This window comes from Electrona antarctica (assembly GCF_951216825.1).
Source record: "Electrona antarctica genome assembly, chromosome: 24".
In the NCBI taxonomy this organism is placed as follows: Eukaryota; Metazoa; Chordata; class Actinopteri; order Myctophiformes; family Myctophidae; genus Electrona; species Electrona antarctica.
In genome coordinates this window covers 14,895,085-14,916,426 of record NC_136803.1, presented here as the reverse complement: position 1 = coordinate 14,916,426, position 21,342 = coordinate 14,895,085, and the positions used below count along the sequence as shown (strand labels likewise).

Genomic DNA, 21,342 nt, shown 5'->3' with positions numbered 1-21,342 from the left:
AGGCCTACGGCCTCCAATGCCTGCTTCAGTGCTTCGTGCGTTGCATATCATTTAGGCTAAAATGATATGAAAATTTGGTTCATTTGTACTTTAAACGCAACATTTGTTAAATTATAAAGCTGCAAGACGAAACTCACTTTAAGGAATACAATTTAATTGAAATATGTTGACACTCGCACTCTTCCATTGCGAGTGTCAACTTAAGGATAACCTGTTGGTTATATATTTGGATAATTAACATGTCATGCCTGAACCTTAGCCCATAATGTGCCCTCTTCCTACGCTCATTCTGGAGTAGACCTACGCTCATTCTGGAGTAGGCCTACGCTCATTCTGTAGCTCCAGAATGAGCGTAGGGAGAGGGCACATATGGGGCTAGCCTGCCCTGAACCATAAGAGCGTTATCCGTCCTGGATAAACAGCGCGTTCTTGGATGAGTGCTGTAAATGTTGGTCTATGTCTATGACTATGCCATGCAATTTACTTTTATGTCTGTATATCGAACATCAAAGTAGGAGGCAGTGTGTCCTAAGCACTAAGCAGTCCCACCCACCTCATCATAATGTCATGTTTTGTTTTGGTTCCTCGTTGTTCACATTCACAGACTTCACACAGACCGACATGGAGGACAGGGAGTAGTAGGACGTTGATTCGTCACTGCGGTCTACTATCTAAAGGCTGAATGACAGCAGGTGTTGTTGTGAAAAGAAAAGAAAAAGCCATGATGTTTCACTATAGACACGATAAATCCATGTCGGACTATGGGAGTGTGCAGCGAGACGCAAACGGAGGCGAACATGCTGTTGTTCGCGGACGACTCGGTAGGTTATTTTTAATTCTGTTTATAATAGTAATAATTTATGGTTATGATTATGAAACTTATGATATGATGGTGCATGCTGATCAAGCTGTTTTCGGACAGGGTTCGTAGTCTAAAGCCTTTTAATTATTACTTCCTCGTAACCGACCAAATTAAGATAAGATAGGCCACTTCAAAGACAATATAAAATTATTATTTCCAAGCTCTAGGCCTCGATCTGAGAAACAATTTGCAGAGAGGAAAAAAATCATACTGCAAAGACTTAACGATCCATAAAATATGGAGGAGACAATATAGCCTGTTTTTTTGTTTTGCTTTTTCTGGATGTGTGCCATATAGGGCGTCCCGGAGCACCAGAATACGTGCAAGCAGGAATGACGAGGAAGACTGTGAAAGAACTCATCATGATGAAACGCCAGGCCAATGAGGCCATGCAGAGCCAGCAGGGATTTCAACAGGTAGGCTATAGGCCACATTACAAATCCACCGGTTGGATTCCATTTTCAATAGTTTTATTTGTGCCTGCAGACCATAGAGTATGCTGCAGACTGCAGTGCTAGCTGGTGCAACCATTTAGTGCACAGACCATCATGTTGTTTGAGAGTATTAATATTTTGAGCCCTCTGTTGTTTATTTCTGTATTTCTGTTTACAGTATGTTAAAAAAAAGGAATAGGCCTACAATGGCAATATTTTTTCTTCTTCTTTTTACCACTGTTTCAGGACATTTTAGAGGTATTAGTTTAAACTATTTCATAATGTTGATAGCAACTTCTCTAATCAATTGCCAATTGGCCTACAGTACACTTGCAATTTACAAGTCAGGAGTTTATTAATGCCTAAATTCTTAATGGTAGACTGAGCATTGGGGAAAGAAATGCTTCAAATCAATCATTGTTTCCAAATCTTTCTTAAATATCTTATCCCTCTTTCAGTCTCAGAAATGCAACCCCCCTCAGAAAAAGCCTCTGCGTGTCCACCGACCTGACTTTGAACCCATGAGCACGGCAAACGAGTCCATGCCTGCTCTGTCAATCACGCCACCACCTCCAACAATGACGGCGGGCGCCACAAACCTGTTCCCCCCTGGGCCGATTAATGACCATGTGCCCCTTCTACAGCAACATGTGCGATGTTCAGCACCGACCAATTCCCTGTCTCCACTCGCTGTTGACCTTTCAAAACAACATGCACGATGTTCAGCACCGACCAATTCCCTGTCTCCACTCGCTGTTGACCTTTCAAAACAACATGCACAATGCTCAGCCTCAACCAGTGCCCTGTCTCCACTCGCCGTTGACCTTTCAAAACAACATGCACGATGCTCGGCCTCAACCAGTGCCCTGTCTCCACTCGCCGCAGACCTTTCAAAACAACATGTAAAATGTTCAGCATCAACCAGTGCCCCGTCTTCACTCGCGGACAGCCTTCCACATCAACACGTGCAGTGTTCAGCACTGACCGCTGCCCTGTCTTCGTTCATTGATGGCCAATCAAAACAACATGTGCAATGTTCAGCACTGGCCACTAGTGCCGTGCAGGCTCCACTCGCCGATGGCAAGATGTCATTCTTCCAGTGGCAAATACTGCAGGAAGTCCAGAAACTGGAAGGAATGGACCCTGAGGTCCTGATGGCGCAGGATGACGACGGAGACACGTATGTATTGTATGCTGCTCAGTTTGTCTGGTCCAGTTAACCACATGACCCCTGAGATATCTCGGCCACTCCCCAGCAAGCACGGTCAGGACCTGGACGAATTATTGGGGCCAGATCAAGTCAAACCAAGACTAGTCAGATCTGGCCCAGAATATCACCTGATTTCAACCAAAATTCTGCCCACTAAGACGGACGTCCCTGGATGAATCAGAGAGACTCTGATCGAGGCCACATCAGCTTAAGTCATATCATATAGTCAGATCTGGCCCAGAATAAGCTATATTATTTCAACTGGTGAAGACGTCCTGGAAATGACGTGAAGATCATACCCATATGGGCTGTGATCTGGCCTAGTCCTGAACGTCCTGAACGTCACCGGAGGACGTCATCATGACGTCATTTGGCTTGCTGGGTCCTCACTCACAAAATGTTATAGTGAAATATGTGCCCATCTTGAGGACTTACTTGGAGGTCTTTAAATATGTGGACTAAATACAGCTATAGGTTGAACTCTGTTAATAAACAAACCGCAATGATTTACGTTCGGACACTGACGTTATGTGATGTCCACATAATTGTCACATATTTCAGCAGATAACCAATTTAACGTAACACTGCCATGCTGGAGTGAGCGAGTGTGAGTGATCGAGTGGCAGAGATTTTGGGCTCTAGCATCCCTATTCTCGGGTGGACAGTCAGCGAAAATAGCAGATCTATACCAGCTCACAATGCGTCAAATTGTGGCGCATTGTAAGCTTGTAAAGTTGTAATATCAGCTATTTTTGGCGAAGACACAAGTCATTAATATGTTTACCAAACTTACCAGAATAATCAATAAGTCAATTTTGGCACTTTACATTGAACTGAAGTAAAATTCTAAATAGCCTATAGGCCTGAAGCTTAATTTATAAGATGAAATCCTATAAATATGAACTAAATTAGACCTAATTGTTTTTCTTCCACCTCCAGGCTTCTTCACATTGCAGTGGCACAGGGGAAGAGGGCCCTGGTCCATGTGCTGGCCAGTAAAATGGCCGCCACTGGCTTCCTGGATGTGAAAGAGAACAAAGGCCAGGTATTCACCAATCTATCTATGATGGTTTACATAAATTGGCGACGCATGAGTCTTAACCGGCCACGCATAACCTTTTTTGAAAATAGCCAATAGCCATACATTACAAGCTGGAGCTTGGAGTTGGGCTATTTTCACAATGTCTGCCTCTTTCTTGCATAATATTTGACAATTTGGTCAATTTGGTATTAAAAAGGTCTTAAAAGTCATTAAATTCAGATTTTATAAATGTTCAGATACCCTGCATACACTTATACTGCATGTTGGCTTGTTTACTGTTGAGTGGGCAATGTTTCACATTAAACTAATCATCTGGGGACCCCTCCGAAATAAGATTTGGGACCCCCCAGTTTGGAAACCACCACCATACATTATTTCACTACATTTCATGTGCTGGTTTTACATCCACACTCTATAATTCTCTTGTTACCTGTACGAGGTATCTATTTTCAAACCGGTTGCATTATCTCTGCTGCTCGCAGCTCTGTAAATGATTGCTGATAAAACTTCTTCCCTTTTGTGCACCACAACAAGACGGCACTTCAGCTGGCAGCTGCGACCAACCAACACTTGATTGTCCAGGACCTGCTGTTCCACGGGGCCCAGCTCAACACTGCTGACTGCTGGGGACGCTCGCCTCTGCACGTGTGCGCGGAGAAAGGCCACGTCCTCAGCCTGCAGGTACCCTAGGCTCATAATAATGAATGATAATGATAATATAATTATTACGTTTCTCTGACTCATCCACATTGAGACCTGAGGCCGATTCTACAAATGCCTTCTAAATCAGTAGTTCTCAAACTTTTCCGTTCCAAGGAAGGACCCCCAAATTATATGTATGTTTGGCCACGGACCCCGGCCTCATCTGAAAATGCTTTCTAGCAGATGTACAAGCTCGCAGCTCACGGCATGAAGTGACGCACTGTGAGCTTGCATATCTGCTATTTTTGAGAACCACTGTTCTAAACCAATGTTCTAAATCTAAAATGTAAATCCTAAGAGTTTTATGAATAACTTATGTTGCTATCCACTGTATATGATCCAAATCTAAAATGACACAGATCATTTCTCGGTTTCAGTGGGTTAACTATATTAACCCTGGCGTCCCTATTTTGGGCATGTCATTACAGGTGAAAATGTCCCACCAAAAAGTCAAAAATAGCAGATCTACGAGCACTTAGCAGCTTATGCATGTTCTATTTTTGAGATTTCTTTTTAATAGGGCTAAGTATAATACTGTGTCAGTGCGATCAGTGTCAAACCACAAGATCTATCCTGATTGTCCTTATTATAGGGAATATCTAGTAAGATGGCAAATATCCATCAGATGTATCATATCCTTTTTATTGAATAACTTAGTACATATCCATGACTAGATCATCCACAGAGTCCTCAACGGGAGCTGGCAGCCGACTGATGTCGAGCCTGTCAATTATGACGGCAAGTGGTTCATTTTTTAAACCTTAACACGTACAATAAAACACCAGGAGACGCCAGGAGGCTCAAACACTTGCCCGTACCTACATCTCTTGAACTCCATTCCCCAGATATGACCCATTATGTCATTTAGAGTATTTTAGACCATGGCCTTGATTGTGACCTTGACCTCTAACCTCTGCATGGAAATCTACTCCTCCCTTCTGAAATTAGTTTGTTCACAGACAGACAGACACGGACACAGGACCGTTTACAATATTGCATGTTTGCCATAAAAAAGCTATTAAATAATGCATTAAAAAGAAAAGACATTGTTGCTGTGAAATGTCACAATAATAATAACATTAACCACATACACTACTTCCTATTTTGGCAGTAAACAAAACGTGTATATTGTGTTCTTCTTTTCGTAGTTTGCAATTATATTGTCGTATGTTTTGCAAGTGATTGAAACCAAACTCTAACAAACCAAACTCAACCGAACCAAATAACTACTGTAAATCGCTCAGGATTATAAGTGTCCTAAAGTGTAAATGACATGTGATGTGACCGTTGTGACGTCGTCTTTCCCCAAATAATAAGGCCTGACTCCGCTCCATATGGCCGTGCTTTGTCACAACGCTGTAATCAAAGAGCTGAGATGTCTGCCGGCTCCTCCCTTGCGCAGGGCAGAGGAGCTCAGACTGAGGAGCAGGATGTACGGAGGCTGCATCAGAACTCTGCTGCTCATGGGAGCATGCTGTGGGACACAGGTAGGGTCAGTGGCCTTGTGGTCCATGGTTTGGCATCACAATATGATGTGCAACATTCTCAGAAGCTGAATACATTACTTTTACCGTCACTGTTACTTTTACTGCATGTGTGCATAATTAAGGAATTTCTATGGTCCTGTCTTTGCTCACTAGACATTGCACATGATCTGACACAACAAAGTTCAGTGAATATGAATGAACAACTTAATTATGAATTTAAGTACTAAGTAAATGAAGTGACTAATGAAGAAGAGAAGCCACCATGAAACCTCTCTGGGACATGAAAGTGACCTCTGACCCTCTGTGTGTGTGCTGTTGTACAGGATCTTAAAAGTGGGCGTACCTCTCTGCACATGGCGTCTGAGGAGGCCAACATGGACCTCTTGCACGTTTTCCTGGACCAGCCGTCTTCACTGGCTGTTGTAAATATTAAGGTGTGTCTTTGAAGAAGAAGCTCTGCGTGGTCCTTATGGTTATCAATAACTGCAAAAACGGGTGCTCGTTGGAGAGGGTTTGATAATACTTAAATAAATTCAGGTTTCTCCACCTGTGGTAGTGACAATCATCCAAGTGCAGAAAAGGGGAAAATCCAAGGCACTCTGTTCAATAAAGTAGGCATAATAAACCCCAAATAATAAATGTTTAGCCAACTACCACAGGGGCAGGAACTTGAATTTATTTACCTATTAAGGTTTTTCAGGCCAAAGACAAACTAAAACCATTTCAGATGACTAAATATGATTAAAACCAAATTACATCTTATTCAAAAGACTGTGACTAAAACTAAATCAAAATGTGCTATCAAAATCAACACTGCACCTTATACACTGTGTACTCACTGTGTGATGTGTTGTGTTGTGTGTGTAGATGTTCAACGGGAACATGGCGCTGCACATCGCCAGTTCTCTGCGGAATCGCAGCTCTCAGGTGGAAGCTGTGAGGCTGCTGCTGAGAAGAGGCGCCGATCCCAGCACCAAAAACAACGAGAATGAGCTTCCTGCTCAGCTGGTGCCCACTGGACCAGTAGGTGTTAAGGTACGACACTGTGTCACTACCCCCATCACCATACTATACACCAGTAGGTGATACGGACCAGTAGGTGATACGGCACTGCATTGTCACAGCGTCACTGACCCATCACTATTATACTATACTTGACAATGCGCTTCATATTTACACAACTTTTTTTTTAAGACGCTATCTTAGGATAGATGTAGACCTATTTGACAGTGCAGAAACATAATTGCCTTCCTTGATGCATTAACGAGCATCAACAACCATCACCTGGACACAGACACACACATCCCCTCTGCAGTGCTCTACTGAAAGTGACTGCATGGAGTCTGTCTCATTTCTCTCCAAAAGCTCTTAAATATGATGGAATATGATTAAGGATTACTGTGAATATGGTTGGCTCACATTTAATATCGCAATTCAGATTCAGGGATCAAGGCATACACAGTGCTGCCTTGATCCCGCCTCTAGCTGCCGCTGATTGGCCAGGCCGTTTGGTCTGCCTGAGAGTTCCCAGATGGGAGCAGGAGGGGGGAACCCAGTGTACTCTCTGCTGCCCCATCTGGCGAAGTCAGGTTATAATACACTAGCCCCCCACCAAAAAAAACATTTTTGGAAAAATAATAATAATAATCGCGACCCCACCATCAGTGTCCCCCAACTTTGGGAACCCATGCTATACTGTATACAGGATGGGTCTTCAAAAATGTTCAGGCCAAGGTCAAGGACCCTCTTAGCTGAGAGAGATGAAGCAGGGACCACCCACTACAACATAGAGGGTATGCGCATGCATAACGTGAATGGCAAAGTGAGTGGTGAATTGAGTTTAACATTGTTTAATGCAATCAGATAGGACTTTTCTGTTTGGATGTATGGGCTGTCAAGGCCAGAAAGTAGTTTTTTGCCACTCAGTAGGCGTTCCCGCATAACTTCCGGGTATGATGATGATGTCACGCGCATACCTTCTATTGTATAAAATTGTGTTGCAGATTAAACTTTTTCATAGATGCCATAGAGAGCTTCATAGACTTGTTTGACAGCAGCATCAAGCATTATGTTGGATTCATGTTAATGTGTATTTTCAGACAGTTAACCACGACTTAGAAAACTTGTACTTAGTCTTCTCTTTTTTATACCAAACCAAAATGAACAAGTGACGTCAGGTCAGGACTTCTGTGCTCTTTAGGTTTCAAACTGATGTACTGTATGTGTTGTGTATCTTCTACAGTTGAGGCAGATCCTGAAAGGAAGAATTGTTCGTTCTTGATTCCAGTTCAAAACCACTGTCAGTCAGACAGTCCAGGCTATGAAGAGACAATTTGCCGGTATAAGGCAGATGAAGAGTCGTTTCAATGAAACATGCTCAAATGTACACTACAAAGTAGTGAGTCTATATTATTTTTTATTTTTTTTCTGTAGAGTTTAGAGTGTATAATTATGAATTAACTGTTGCTTGTAAAGGAATGATTATTATATGATTATTGGTGTTTTTTGTGCTTGTTTTTTGTCCATCTTTTGTTTTCTTGGAATTAACAAGTTGTGGAAATATTATTTACTGTAACACCTACAAATTGTAAAATTGAGTTTGAGTGTTAGTCTAACATTCTAAAAATGTCATCACAGTTGACTTTTGATACGATGTGTTGTTTATGTTAATCCACCGGGTAAGGTATGAATGTCAATGTTAATTAAATGCTAAATAGCAGTAATCCTAGGCTTACTGTCAGAAATACTTTGTGACTGCATAAAATAATAATAATAATATATGCTATTGGTGATCTGCATTTGTCAATATTTTGTAAACATTAACTGCATTTAAAAGGTGATGACAATCATAAGTGTGACACACATCTTAATAAAACAGAAAGGTAAAAATAGGAATCTCATTATTAATGTTATTAATGCATGGTCACTCGATGTGAGAAATATGTTTAAAGCATACATGAGAAATGCAATAATATGAACTATGATGCCACCAAGTGGATTTAAATTATTCTGCATCTGAACCAAACAATTATCCTTGGTAGCATTTTGCTCACCTTCCTTCTGTGGCCATATAGATTCAGACAGAAGATGACATCCAAAATCAGAGAGCAGAGAAATCTAGGTCTACACACCAAAAGAAGGTCTGAGAATGTTGCGCAGGGAATAATTATTAAGGTATACCGTCTGAAAAAAACCTAGACTACAGCACTGGCTCATAGCTACTAAAGGCGGTATCACAGCGTGAACTCTGATCTTCGCATCTGCAAGTTGTCTATCCATTGTTTGCATGGTTTTCAGCTAATTTGAAGGTTTTTAGTGCTCTCTCTAGTGCCTTGCTTAACACCTAAAAACACATGATGCAGAAATGATACTATTAATTAATTCAACTGTTCACCCTACTGCTGTGTGAACAGTCCTCCGAGAAGGAATCTCTCTAAAAAAATATAACTAAACTGCCATCTCAGTGCATTAACTAGAAAAAGTGCCCCTCTGAGGATAGGAGTGTGTGTGTGATGCTTGGCAAAATGTTTAGGAGCAATATAAACGTGCGTGTGTGTGTGTGTGTGTGTGTGTGTGTGTGTGTGTGTGTGTGTGTGTGTGTGTGTGTGTGTGTGTGTGTGTGTGTGTGTGTGACGCGACGCGGCTTGGCCTGTTGTAGCGCCACCATGAGGCTGATTTGAAAACTGTCAAGTGGCATTTCTTCCAAAGCCTAGTGGGAATATGCATGCACAGTTTCACCACAATCGGACGATGCGTTTAGTAGTTGTGGCGATTTGTACAAAACAGGTACAAGGCGGGCTACTCCTGAAAAGTTTAGAAGCCAATTGTAGCCAATGAGGGTGGATTATGAGAAATCAAACAAACCCGTCTTGATCACATGACTATGGAGAGCATGTGTACCGATTTGCGTGAAATTTGGATACAATCTGAAGGAGTAATATTAGAAAATGTGTTTAACATATGTTGGCCTCCTGGTGGCGCTATAAAGAGCAGATGTGAAAAATTCCAGGCAAAGGTTTTTCCTTGGCTTCTAGGGAGTTGGCATACAAAGTTATCCACAGATCCGTGCAGTTAGAGGTAAAAACACTTTTTGGCCAGTTATAGCGCCACCATGAGGCTGAGTTGAAAATGTTCATGTGGCATTTCTTCCTCGGCCTAGTGGGAATGTGCGTGCACAATTTCACGGATATCACACGATGTGTTCATGATTTGCAGCATTTTGTTTGAAACTGAGCACTCCTGCGAACTTTGGAAGCCAATCTTAGCCAATCAGGATGGAGTCTGAGAAATCTGAAACACCCGTTTCGTTGAATGGCTCTAGAGAGACTGTGTACCAATTTGCGTGATGTTTGGACCAAATCTGTAGGTGTACTGTCCAAAAACTTGTTTTGCACAAAGCGGCCTCCTGGTGGTGCTATAACAGGCCGTTCTGGAAATTTTGGGGCAGAGGTTCATCGTTGGCATCCAGGGAGTGTGTGTGCAAAATGTGGCATCGACCGGGTTAACGGTGCCGGAGATTAGCTGTTCACAGACGGAAGGACGGATGGACGGACGGACACACACACACACACACGGACACACGGACGGACGGACGGAGTGCAAAACATACTCTCTCCCCATGCCTTCGGCCTGGTGGAGACAATGAGCTGCTTTGGCGAATGAAAATACAGTAGCAGTGTGTTCCAGGATTCTAAAGCCATTGAGACCTGATTCTAAATCATGACTGTTTTTTGAAACCCTATGTTTCTGTATCAGTGGTTCTCAATCTATTTCATGTCAAGGACCCCAAAAATTATATGCAATATGCAATCCGCTGACCCCCATCTGAAAATATGTTGTTCCAGGGACCCCTGTGTGCACCCCACACAGGGACCAGGGGCTGGGGAGATGCCTACAAATCCACACCACGTTTCATGAAGATCGCATCGTCCATTCTCAAGTAATTTCTCGAACAAACGGACACAACTAATAGATAAATAAAAGCTACTGTACAGAAATAACTTTTTCTTGAAAAGGGTGCTTAAATTCACAGGCTAAATTAAAACTGTCCTCCCACTGCATGCGGCAAATAGAATTAAGCTTGTTTATTGAAACACATCATGACAATGCAGGATGTGTCGGATCAAAAATAATAAAGCCATGGAAATACAAATAAGCCTAGCCCCGACTGCATATAACAGTGAATGATCATTAGTCATCATAACACATAGATGCATTACAGTTACAAAGACTGTGGACTATTGCATTGTCATATGAACTCTGTCTGAGAATATCTAAACCAGCTGTTGTTTTCTGTCAAAACTGTGTGAAATGTTTCTTAAGTAGTTACCAGAACTACTGTATGGCACCATCATGCTAAGTGAGAAACATCTCCAGAGAGGCGCTAATAATCCAACCATATATTCAAGGAATGGAATCTAAGCAACCAAATTCATAGGGTCTGCACAATGCAGTGGATATTTGAGCTCGATAATATCTCCATTTCTCTTTCTAAGTTGCCCATGACGGTTGATATAATGGTCGACCAGTTCAGACAGTGAGGCGAACTCCTTCCCATCGTTGTCATCATAATCATCGTCATTATCGTCAAGATCAAGAACATAGTAGTACTCTCCTGTGTTCTGGATCTCAATGTGTGTGACTGCTCCGTTACTTCTGTAAACAACAACCATTTAGAGAAATCACATATTTGTGAAGGACGGGCTAACACGCAATGCTTGAATGCTTCATGCTCTGAAATAATAATGATTGCCGTGGACATACAGCAGTGGTAGAAAGTAACTAACTACATTGTGGCAATCCAGGGAAAACAGCCAGGCCTATTCCACAGAGAGGGCAGATTGCGCAGTACTACAAAGAAATGTAGTACTTTATTCCCCCACCACCGACAAAGACATCAACACTGACAACTGACTCACCGTACAGATAAAGTAAAGACCACAGGTTTACTCTTACTGGGCCAGACCAAGAAGCTTCCGCCCACTCCACAAGTCAACAAGAGGTTCTCTGCTTCCGCGCCTGTGATGTTGGGATAGTACCACCTAACAGGAGCATGGTGTTGAAGAAGTTAGTGAGACTTTATGTGTTACACATGGGGCATAGCTAGTGCTGATCAGCGTTTCAATCGAGTCTATCCAAAGCAGTAATATTTACTATAATAACCAGTGGTGCAAAGTAACTAAATACATTTAAGTAAAGTACAAATACCTCAGGTATTTGTACTTTACTTGAATATTTCCATTTTGAATTCTGGACTTTTACTTGTAAGAGAGTATTTTTTATATTGCAGTATTGATACTTTTAGTTAAGTAAAAATGTGTACTGAGTACTGTTTCCACCACTGACTATAACATATTGTGGGTATATTATGTGAAGTTACTGTTTATAAAAAGTATATATAGTGAAACGTAGGAGTAGTCCCAGTACCGGCAGAGTAGTTCTGGAGCAGCGGATTGTGTGTCCCTGGTTTTTCCCTAAGGGACTGATCGAGGGCAGCTACTGGGACGTAAGTCGGGACTTGATCACCCCGGCTGGGTCACCCGAGTGAGGGGTATGATGTTGGAAGACCCGAAACCCCAATGACCTTGGATACATCACTGAGGATACGTCCCAGTTGCATCCTAGCGATGTTTTTTTGTTCTAGATATATCTATTAGAAGCCTGTATATGGCTGTCATCAAGTAGTTGTGTCTCTCAAAGGTAGTGAGTAGTAGTATTGATTAATTGATTGGAGAATTACAGTACATTTCAAGCACAACTCAATACAAAACTGTTAACATGTGGACGACACCATAAAGTATTACACTTGTTTACAATAGGGCCCACCAAGTTCAATTCATCATCAATACTAGATAAGACTAAGTACTAGATAAATACCAGGGCTGTAAGGGGATACAGCCCTGGTCCTCTCCAACTGTGGAATGCACTTCCCGTTGCAATCAGAACTGCAGCATCACTCCTGATCTTCCGCCGTAGTCTGAAAACCCACCTTTTCAGACTCCATCATGGCCCATAGCACTTACCCTACCCCCTTAGACAGCACTTTTTAGACTTAGATAGCATTTGAAACAGACTTATAGCATGTCTTGTAGACAGCACAATAATTTCATTGTATGTAGTCATAGCACTTCATAGTATATATGTACAGCATAGTATAGCATATATGTATAGTTTATATGTATAGTGTCATTATATAGATATGTTCTAGTTACGTTCTTAGCTTACGCATGTTTCTTGATAAATGCATTTTACATATGTGATGTATTCCCATGTTTTTGTTCTTGCTTAATGTAAGTCGCTCTGGATTAAGAGCGTCTGCTAAATGCCTAAATTGTAAATTGTAATACTACTGACAGTCATGCACAGTTCTGTGTTCATTTTACCTCGCTGCTTTGTTGTGGCTCTCATGTTCTTGTTCTCTAGACAGACTGGTTTCCTCCTCTCTCTCCACACACACACTCATCATAGTAGAGCAGAGACCTTTACAAAACACATCCAACATGCTGTTAGTTGGTCTCACACGTCACACAAAGAGGATATTGTGTACGTTGATCTAAGTCTTTTAGATCAGTTTAGTTTAGTTTATTTCGGTCCTTTTTTGACAAACAGCGCAGTACAGTACATATCGATAAAGGCACTTTAAAAATGGTCCGAAACAGTGTAGGCTGAAGCTAAAGCTTATTTTGCCTACCCAATTTAAATACAAAATCAAAAATCAAAACGGATCAATGAACATGCAGTTTCGTAAATTTGATTTAGCGAAAGTGAAAAGCAATTTACTAAATTCTAATCCTATCACATAAATCGAGTGATGCTGTGGTTCTTTAGGAAGGGTAGTTGGTCTGGTGAGCAGGACCAGTTGACTGAGGGGACTCTAAATTCTATGTTGATATTCATAGAGCCTAGAAAAGGTGTAACACTACTGAACTCTGTCAACACTCTTAACACTATTAATACGCCTTTAAATCCTTAGTTCAAACTAATACTTTAATACCTTTAACACTTAACAATAGGGGCTATATCTTGCGCCATCCCTTACCCGTTATCCCTAAACTTATTTGTCATGTTTTACTATTTTGAAAAACCTTTTAAAATAGTTCAAATAGCCGATGTTTTTCAAAATAGTAAAAAATGGCAAATAAGTTTAGGGATAATTTTTGAATAGTTCAACTTACTAGCCGATCTACATCGACTCGTTGTGAGCTTGTAGATTGGCTATTTTAACTATTCAAAAATGTTTTTCAAAATAGTAAAAAAGGCAAAGTAGTTTAGGGACAAGGGGTTTAGCATGGATGAAAATAGAGCCCTATTAGTCTAATAATAACTCTTGTAAAACCTTTAACACTACTTAACTCTTTTAAAAACCTTTAACACAACTATAATACTTTAATACCTATAACACTTAAGTTATAACACTAGCAATTCATAACATTCTTAACGAACAGGGTCCACAGACTGTTTCTTGCAGGAACAGTATAGGCTACTCTCTAGTTTTAAAAGACTTAAACTTTTATGACTTTTTTAGTCGGGGGCGACTGTGGCTCAAGAGGTAGAGCAGGTCGTCCAATGATCCATGGGCCGGCGGCTCGAATCCCGGCTCCTCCTGTCTACATGTCAAAGTGTCCTTGGGCAAGACACTGAACCCCAAATTGCTCCCAATGTGCTGGTTGGTACCATACATACAAAATATGAAATTATAGTTGTGCTTTGACCTTTTCTACCGCTTATACTTAAGTTTTTTGTAGCCTATATAGTGTCTCACTGGCTGTGAGCGGAAGAATAATGGCCTACTGTGGCCTTGAGGAGGAATGTTGTGACATTAATGTCGCAGTATAAAATGAATAATAGTTACCACATAAACTAATCATGAAACATATTCCCTGCAAGGATCTTGATTTATAATTCACATCCAGATCATAAAACCATGAATATCTTTACCTTCCTCTGTGAATCGCTTGCTCATCTTCAACAATCGACTGTGTTCATCGGGGTGTGCTGTCAGTCACTATACTGACTTCCTCAAACTCAACGAAACATCAAAGTCTGAAAAGCATCTGTGAGGTATTTAGTGGTTTAAACAGAAAGCAAAAGTCAGGCATGGAAATAATACATTTCATATTATGCTTAATTCTATGGTGTTACCGTAGTTTGTTGCACATTTAACTTATCTTAACAGATATACTGTACCTAGATTCCTACTATTACTCTTACCTGTATCACCAGTTTTCTTAAATGTTTTTTCAGGCCCTTAGCTGGCAGAGAGATGAAGCAGGAACCCACCTATTGTACCTACCCACCTATTGTAGGCCTATAACAACAACGTTTTCAATTTCACAGGTAGCTTCATATAGACTTAATTGTTTGACAGCACTGTCATCAGTGTTGAATTTGTTTTTGTCCGTTTAGAATACCAGTAGGGGCAAAAGTGGCGCTGTTGTGCCAGAAACAGAGAGAGAGAGATAGTGTTGCACTGTTGCCTGCTAATGAGAGAGTAACCTCGCCTCACCAGGCTTTCCACCACCTCGGAGGAAAATGAGAGAGAGAGAGAGAGAGAGAGAGAGAGAGAGAGAGAGAGAGAGAGAGAGAGAGAGAGAGAGGAGTTGCACCACTCAGTTCACACAGGTGTGATTTTCTTTAAACTAAACATGATTTACTTTTGTTCTACTCACTTTTGACAGCACTGTCATCAGTGTTGAATTTGCATTTTCAGACATTTAACCACTTGAACCCTCAATACCTTTACCTTGACGTTTGGCTCTGTACTTGGTCTTATCCTTTTTTTGAGTGGTGCAACCACTCCAAGGAACAGCAATGTCCCTATGGGACTCACTATGTCCCAATGTTACCAGTAGGGGCAAAAGTGTCGCTGTTGTGCCAGAAACAGAGAGAGAGAGAGATAGTGTTGCACTGTTGCCTGCTAATTACACACAGAGAGAGAGAGAGAGAGAGAGAGGCAGGGGGAGAGGGGAGTTGCACCACTCAGTTCACACAGGTGTGATTTTTTTCCCTCTACACACCATGCAAACCCCTCTGCCAAAAATAGCTGATCTACGTTGTGAATGTGAACTTGTAGACCAGTACTGCAAATGGATGCTATGGTTCAAGTAGCCTAGTACAAATAATAGTATATATTTTTAAATTATTTGTATTTATTTATTTTCTAACTCTCTCTCTCACACACGCACACACACACACAAGCTCCTTTTGTTTGGTAGTAGAACAGTGAATTAAACAACTAATGTAACACCTCATGGAAGTTGAGTGGACTAGTCCGGGTTGTTAGGAAGTGAAAACTGCTCAGTCACAATTAAGTGCACGTGTGACCGTTTGAAAGAGAAGTTAATTCATCTTCAACATAACAAACTGCTTGGTCGTTTTGTTTTTATTCTGCACTGCCGGTGAGTTAGCTTACCTATGCTAAGCAATACGCATTACGTGTGCGAGGCTGCGAGCGTGTGTGTGCGTGCGTGCGGGTGTGTGTGTGTGTGTGTGTGTGTGTGTGTGTGTGTGAAATGAACAATAAACAAAGGTGCTGCTTGAAGTGTAGCCCCAATAGGTTCCCTCAGTCCCTGAGGGACTGATAGGGAACATATTGGGGCTACTTGAAGTGCTGCTGTGCTGTGCATAGAGACAATGTTTTGTTTTCGGTGTCGCACCAAATCCTTGGTTTAAATTGAAAGTGATATTGAACCTTGAAATAGGCCTATATTAAATATTGAAGTGTTACATAACCTGAATTGCACATCTAGATTTCTATCTCTCAAATTAGCCCCTAGAGTCCAGGCAAGGCAGGCATGTACAAACAAGTCCCAGCTTCTTCCTAAAATGTATTATTTCTTCGATATAAAACGAACATTACTGGCCTAGACAGGAATCACAGGATATAGGCTAGGCTACTACGTACACATGCTGTGTATGTTTGTCTACTCATAGTGAGTGACAGGACAGGGGTGCCCAAAAGGTAGATTGCGATCTCAGTAGACCACAAAGGCTGCAGGTAGACCACATAATATGCCCCTAAAATATGAATAATTTAAATATTAAAAAACATTGTTTTTGCATCTGCCACATGAATTACAGTAGGGTGACTAGTGATTTACATCACAACGGGCCTGTCAGTTCCAAGTATTGTTGTGCACAAACGTCAGTAGCATTGCAAATTAAGTTATAAAAAACTTCAAATCACCACAGAATGTGATGATTTGATTGGCTGAGCACGGAATGTGATGATGTATGATGATGTATGATGATAAGAGCGCCCCTCACTTCACACAAGTGCGATTTTTGAGGGGCGCTATCCCCTCCTATGTCCAGCTTTGAGGGTTTCTGTAAACACAAACATTGTCTTAACACAAACATTGAAGATGAAGGTGAGGACGCAAATTGTGATTGGCCGGAATAAGATGATGTATGATGATGTACGATGATATGAGCACACCTTTCTTCACACAGGTTTTTTAACTATTTTCAGCAATGGGAAAATATATATCTTTTGGTGGGTAGATCTTGTTGAGTTGGTCATTTTGAAAGTAGCTCTCAAGTCAAGAAAGTGTGTAGGCCTACAGTATGTAGCCGCGTGGCGCTTGGTCATCTCACTTTCTTTCTTTCTACCGTACTTACTTATAGTCTACTCAAAGCTAATGGTGTCTCTCTCAACCTGCTCCACAGGTACACGAGCCAGGGTGATGACCCCAGACCCCCAAGTTCAGCTTCTTCTCAGCCCTGAGTCCATTCTCCTGTGACATGCTGTGAATGCTGGACAGTGGACACTATAGAGCCTGCCCTAAATCCCTGACCACTGCACTACACCAGAATGTATCCAAGGCTGAGTGAGAAGATGGCAGCCAGGAGAATGAGGCTGGTCGGTGCCATTGATACTGGGAGGAAAGTATACTGGCCAGCTAGCCAGATGTATGGAGAATGGAGATGACTGGAGATGCCGCTGGAGGGCTCATCATGAACTCTCTATCCATGGGTTCCAAAGTTTGACCCTGGCATCACACAACTGACAAAGTCAAGTAGAAGACCGTTCAAGGTAGGAACTAGGGACCCAATGACTGAGGCCTCTTTTAGACGGGGACGGTCTCCAGATAAAACGGCAAAGTCCCGTTGCGTTCTCATTTTTTATTGACCCTTTACGCGAGAACGCACACTTTATGAAAACGCTATAATGTCGCTAGGTGGCGGTAATGGGCTGCCAAATAGACCAGTCACCCACGTACGAGAAGAAGAACCAGGTAGCTCCCCCTTGGGGTTTTGAATGATGCTTCAGACCACGACGGGGTTGTGGCCGTCGCTCGCTGCCTGCTTTCTATAATGCATCAAGTGACACACAGGCTGACAGGCAGCCCAGAGCATGCAGGCAGAGCGCACCACGGGATGGTTATATATTTTATAATACATTAGGCTACATAAACGTTGCTGCTGCCGCCTATCACAATTAAGGCAGGCGAGGAGGGAGGCTTGTTCAGGAACTCCATATCATATATGGCTCTGCATCAATGTAATAAACATATGCGCTGTGAGCCAGCGTGAGCCATGATGTCATAAGTTTTGCGGATTCACCGTTTTGCCTGTTAATACACGGAGAAGGGATAAAACGGCGTTTTCAAAGATTTCCACTCTGGGAGGTGGTTTCACTTTTTTTGCGTTTTGACCTCCTGAAAACGCTGCTCTCGTCTAAAGGGACACCAGCAAACGATACTTTATTTTGCCGTTTCCTATGAACACCTGAGTGGGGGGGGTGTGTGTGTGTGTGTGTGTGTGTGTGGTTGACCTCACTAAGCGCCGGGTTGTTGACGAGGGGGAGGGGCGTTTGTTGTGTTGTGTTGTGGTTGCAGGTTTGTGGTAGTTTTTGTTGACCATTTACAACAGCTGTGTAACTGGCCTCTCATTTATTTCGACAGGCAGATGTGTTGATGATGTGTGGAGTGAATTCATCTTTTTTTCTGTTAAAACAACTTGACTTGACTTAACTTGACATCAACTTGACTGACCCAGTAAGGCCTGATAGAAATGCAGCTCAGTTGAGAGGAGTGAAGTTTAGTTGAATAGAGTTACAATTACAAGCTTTGGCTGGCTGTGACAAACAAAAACATTACAACAATTAAACAAAACTGTCACGTGCCCATCTCAACTTTAAGCTGAGATGAAAAGAAAAAAACGTAACTAGTCTACTCTAAATCAACCCATTTTAACCAACAAGTGAATTATTAAATTATTTAAATGCGATGCAGTTGTTCAACTTGAACTTTGAGTCGTTCTGGGTGCCTGACGCAGTGCTGCCAGCCTGATCCTCTTCTCACTGACCTTGTCTGACCCGTGGTAGGTCCCCGTAGAGCATGGGTTTCCACCGGTTTGTTTAGGTTTAGGGCACTAATGACGGACGATATAAATACAGTTCACTTCACAGTTCACAGAAGTGTGAAATAATAATATTTTTGAGAGAGGACTTGGAGTGTCCCGTTTGGTCCAGGGAAAAATACTTGTCGTGCCTTTGAAAACTGTAGATTTGTTTTGTCCAGCTCATGAATGTAGCCTGTGATAGTGTGTGATTAGTGAGTAACAAGGAAGGGGAAAAAATATATATAATAATAATCTTAACCCATGGAATGGTGCATGAACCCCCACCACTATTGTGTCAGGTGGGTCTATGATGGACCCACCTGACACAATGGCGGTGGTTCCCAGGTAGTCAGGATGGTAGTCCCTGGGTCAAAATCAGTTGAAAACCCCTGGCATAGTAGAAAAGGTGTTAGTGATGGCAACCTAATATAACCCTTTTGGCTAAATTAAAAACTGATGTATAGTTTTTACAATGTATTCCCAAGAGCTGTATTTTTGCCATCTAGTAGGTAGGTTTCCATTTATGTTCTATAGTGCTTACTATGCATTTTCATAATAATCATTACCATCTGGGTTCCTAGACGGTGTACATAGCAGGACATCCTGTACCAGTTGTTGTTTGCTATTTCCACCAACTTCTTTCCAATTGTTTTACTGTAGTACTTTCATGTACATATACTATTATGTTCCTAATATAATATGTTCCTACTGGGAGTCATTTATGTGTGTCCTAATGACCATATTTTTGCCTGGTTAACAGCTTAGTATTTACTATACTACTTCTATACTAAATATTTTTAAATAAACTGTCAGGACGCTATGCATATCATCATTTCTACCACCATCAGCAACAAAGAACTGCGGCAACGCACCAAACACAGCTGAGGAAGAGCTCCTCAAATGGTGTCACAGAGATGGATAGGCCATAAGAAAGCTTTGTAGCATCATGTAAGTGTAACCGTAAAATAAACAAAAGTGGAAATGATTGAAAGTGATATTTCTTTTGTACCCAACTTTAATAAGTGGTGTATTTTTAACCATAGGGCTAACATACCTGTCCACCATGGTGCTGTTGTGTATGGTTGTGTAGACCTCAACATGTCTTATAAATAAATAAAAACGGTGTTCTCACTCCATCTGGTGGAAAAACATGGTATTGTGAAACAGGTATTCAAAACTTCTGATTGCTCTCTGATCCTCCACACCACACTTGCACAAACACTGTTCAGGGGACTGGCATCCAACTGTATTTATGGAGCACATTTCAAAACAACAGAGTAGACCAAAGTGCTGCACAGTAGGCAAAACAACAATACATGCATAATGCAATACAAACGAACACACAATACAATTAAACATGAAAACAACTATCAATGGAGCAACCGGGTCTGTCCCCAACATGAATATAAACACAGATTGCCAACCTGCAATTCTGTGTCCAGTACCATTCATTGTAACTATAGTAGCAGGATGTAAGACAAGACATGGGTGTGAGGCGTTATGGAATTGAATGCAACACAGCCAGGTGTTGGGCTAAGGCTACTTTATTATTGAAAGCTGACCAGTAAACTCAGCAAAAAGGAGTGTTTCTATATGAATATTCTGGATATAAAACACTACAAAATAGTAACCCAAGGTGCCCACTTTTTACATTCATTTTTTTGACATATTTCTTTTTATAAAAAAACAATATATATATATATATATATATATATATATATATATATACATACATATCTTTTTTTTTTTTTTTTGCTAAGACGTCCACAGACGTCTTGGGCACCACATACAGGTAATTCCCCAGGACGTCTGTGGACGTCTTGGGCACACCACCTGTTTTAATAGGCGCCTTCTACTAGCTGTGGTCCATATAGCGCAAGGAGACATTCTCCTTAATTCTACAAGAGCTCTTCAAGCATCTCTCGGTCCTGAGCCAACACCTCCAGACAGCTTTCCCCAAGTTTGGCCCATTTTCTTGGCAACTCATGCCTCCAACTCGCTCTCTGCGGCAGGTGTTTCGTGGCCGACCTCTTCTCTTGAGGGTTCCACTTGAGGACGTACTGTCTTGTGGTGTTTGAGGCTGGTTACGGAAAGTAGGCCTATTATACCTCCATTGCAACCTGGTCTCTCCCCAACATGCCGGTAAAATAACACAGTTAGGTCAGTCCTGACTGATTTGCTGCATGTTGTGTTTTTATTTATTTTTTGTTTGTTTTTATACTTTTATTTTGTTCTTTGCCATTGTTCTATCATTTTAACTA

The 21,342-nt window shown here is 41.5% G+C and overlaps 2 protein-coding genes across 2 annotated transcripts in view; both read left to right on the top strand.

Moving 5' to 3' along the window:
• The first annotated feature begins 603 nt into the window (after nt 1-603).
• On the top strand, nt 604-8,606 carry nfkbiz (nuclear factor of kappa light polypeptide gene enhancer in B-cells inhibitor, zeta). The gene is made up of 10 exons (XM_079495138.1): nt 604-821; nt 1,160-1,278; nt 1,755-2,476; nt 3,446-3,551; nt 4,083-4,229; nt 4,925-4,988; nt 5,568-5,737; nt 6,061-6,171; nt 6,605-6,772; nt 7,980-8,606. The coding sequence occupies exons 1-10, from the start codon at nt 683-685 to the stop codon at nt 8,016-8,018; spliced, it is 1,785 nt and encodes a 594-aa protein (XP_079351264.1). The 5' UTR covers nt 604-682; the 3' UTR covers nt 8,019-8,606.
• A 7,202-nt stretch (nt 8,607-15,808) lies between these two features.
• LOC306917220 (uncharacterized protein) overlaps nt 15,809-21,342 on the top strand; it is a gene marked incomplete at its 3' end in the record, with an annotated part of 57,766 nt that continues 52,232 nt past the window's right edge. Inside the window, exons 1-2 of the mRNA XM_079495352.1 lie at nt 15,809-16,134; nt 17,405-17,771. The remainder of the gene's footprint in view (nt 16,135-17,404; nt 17,772-21,342) is intronic.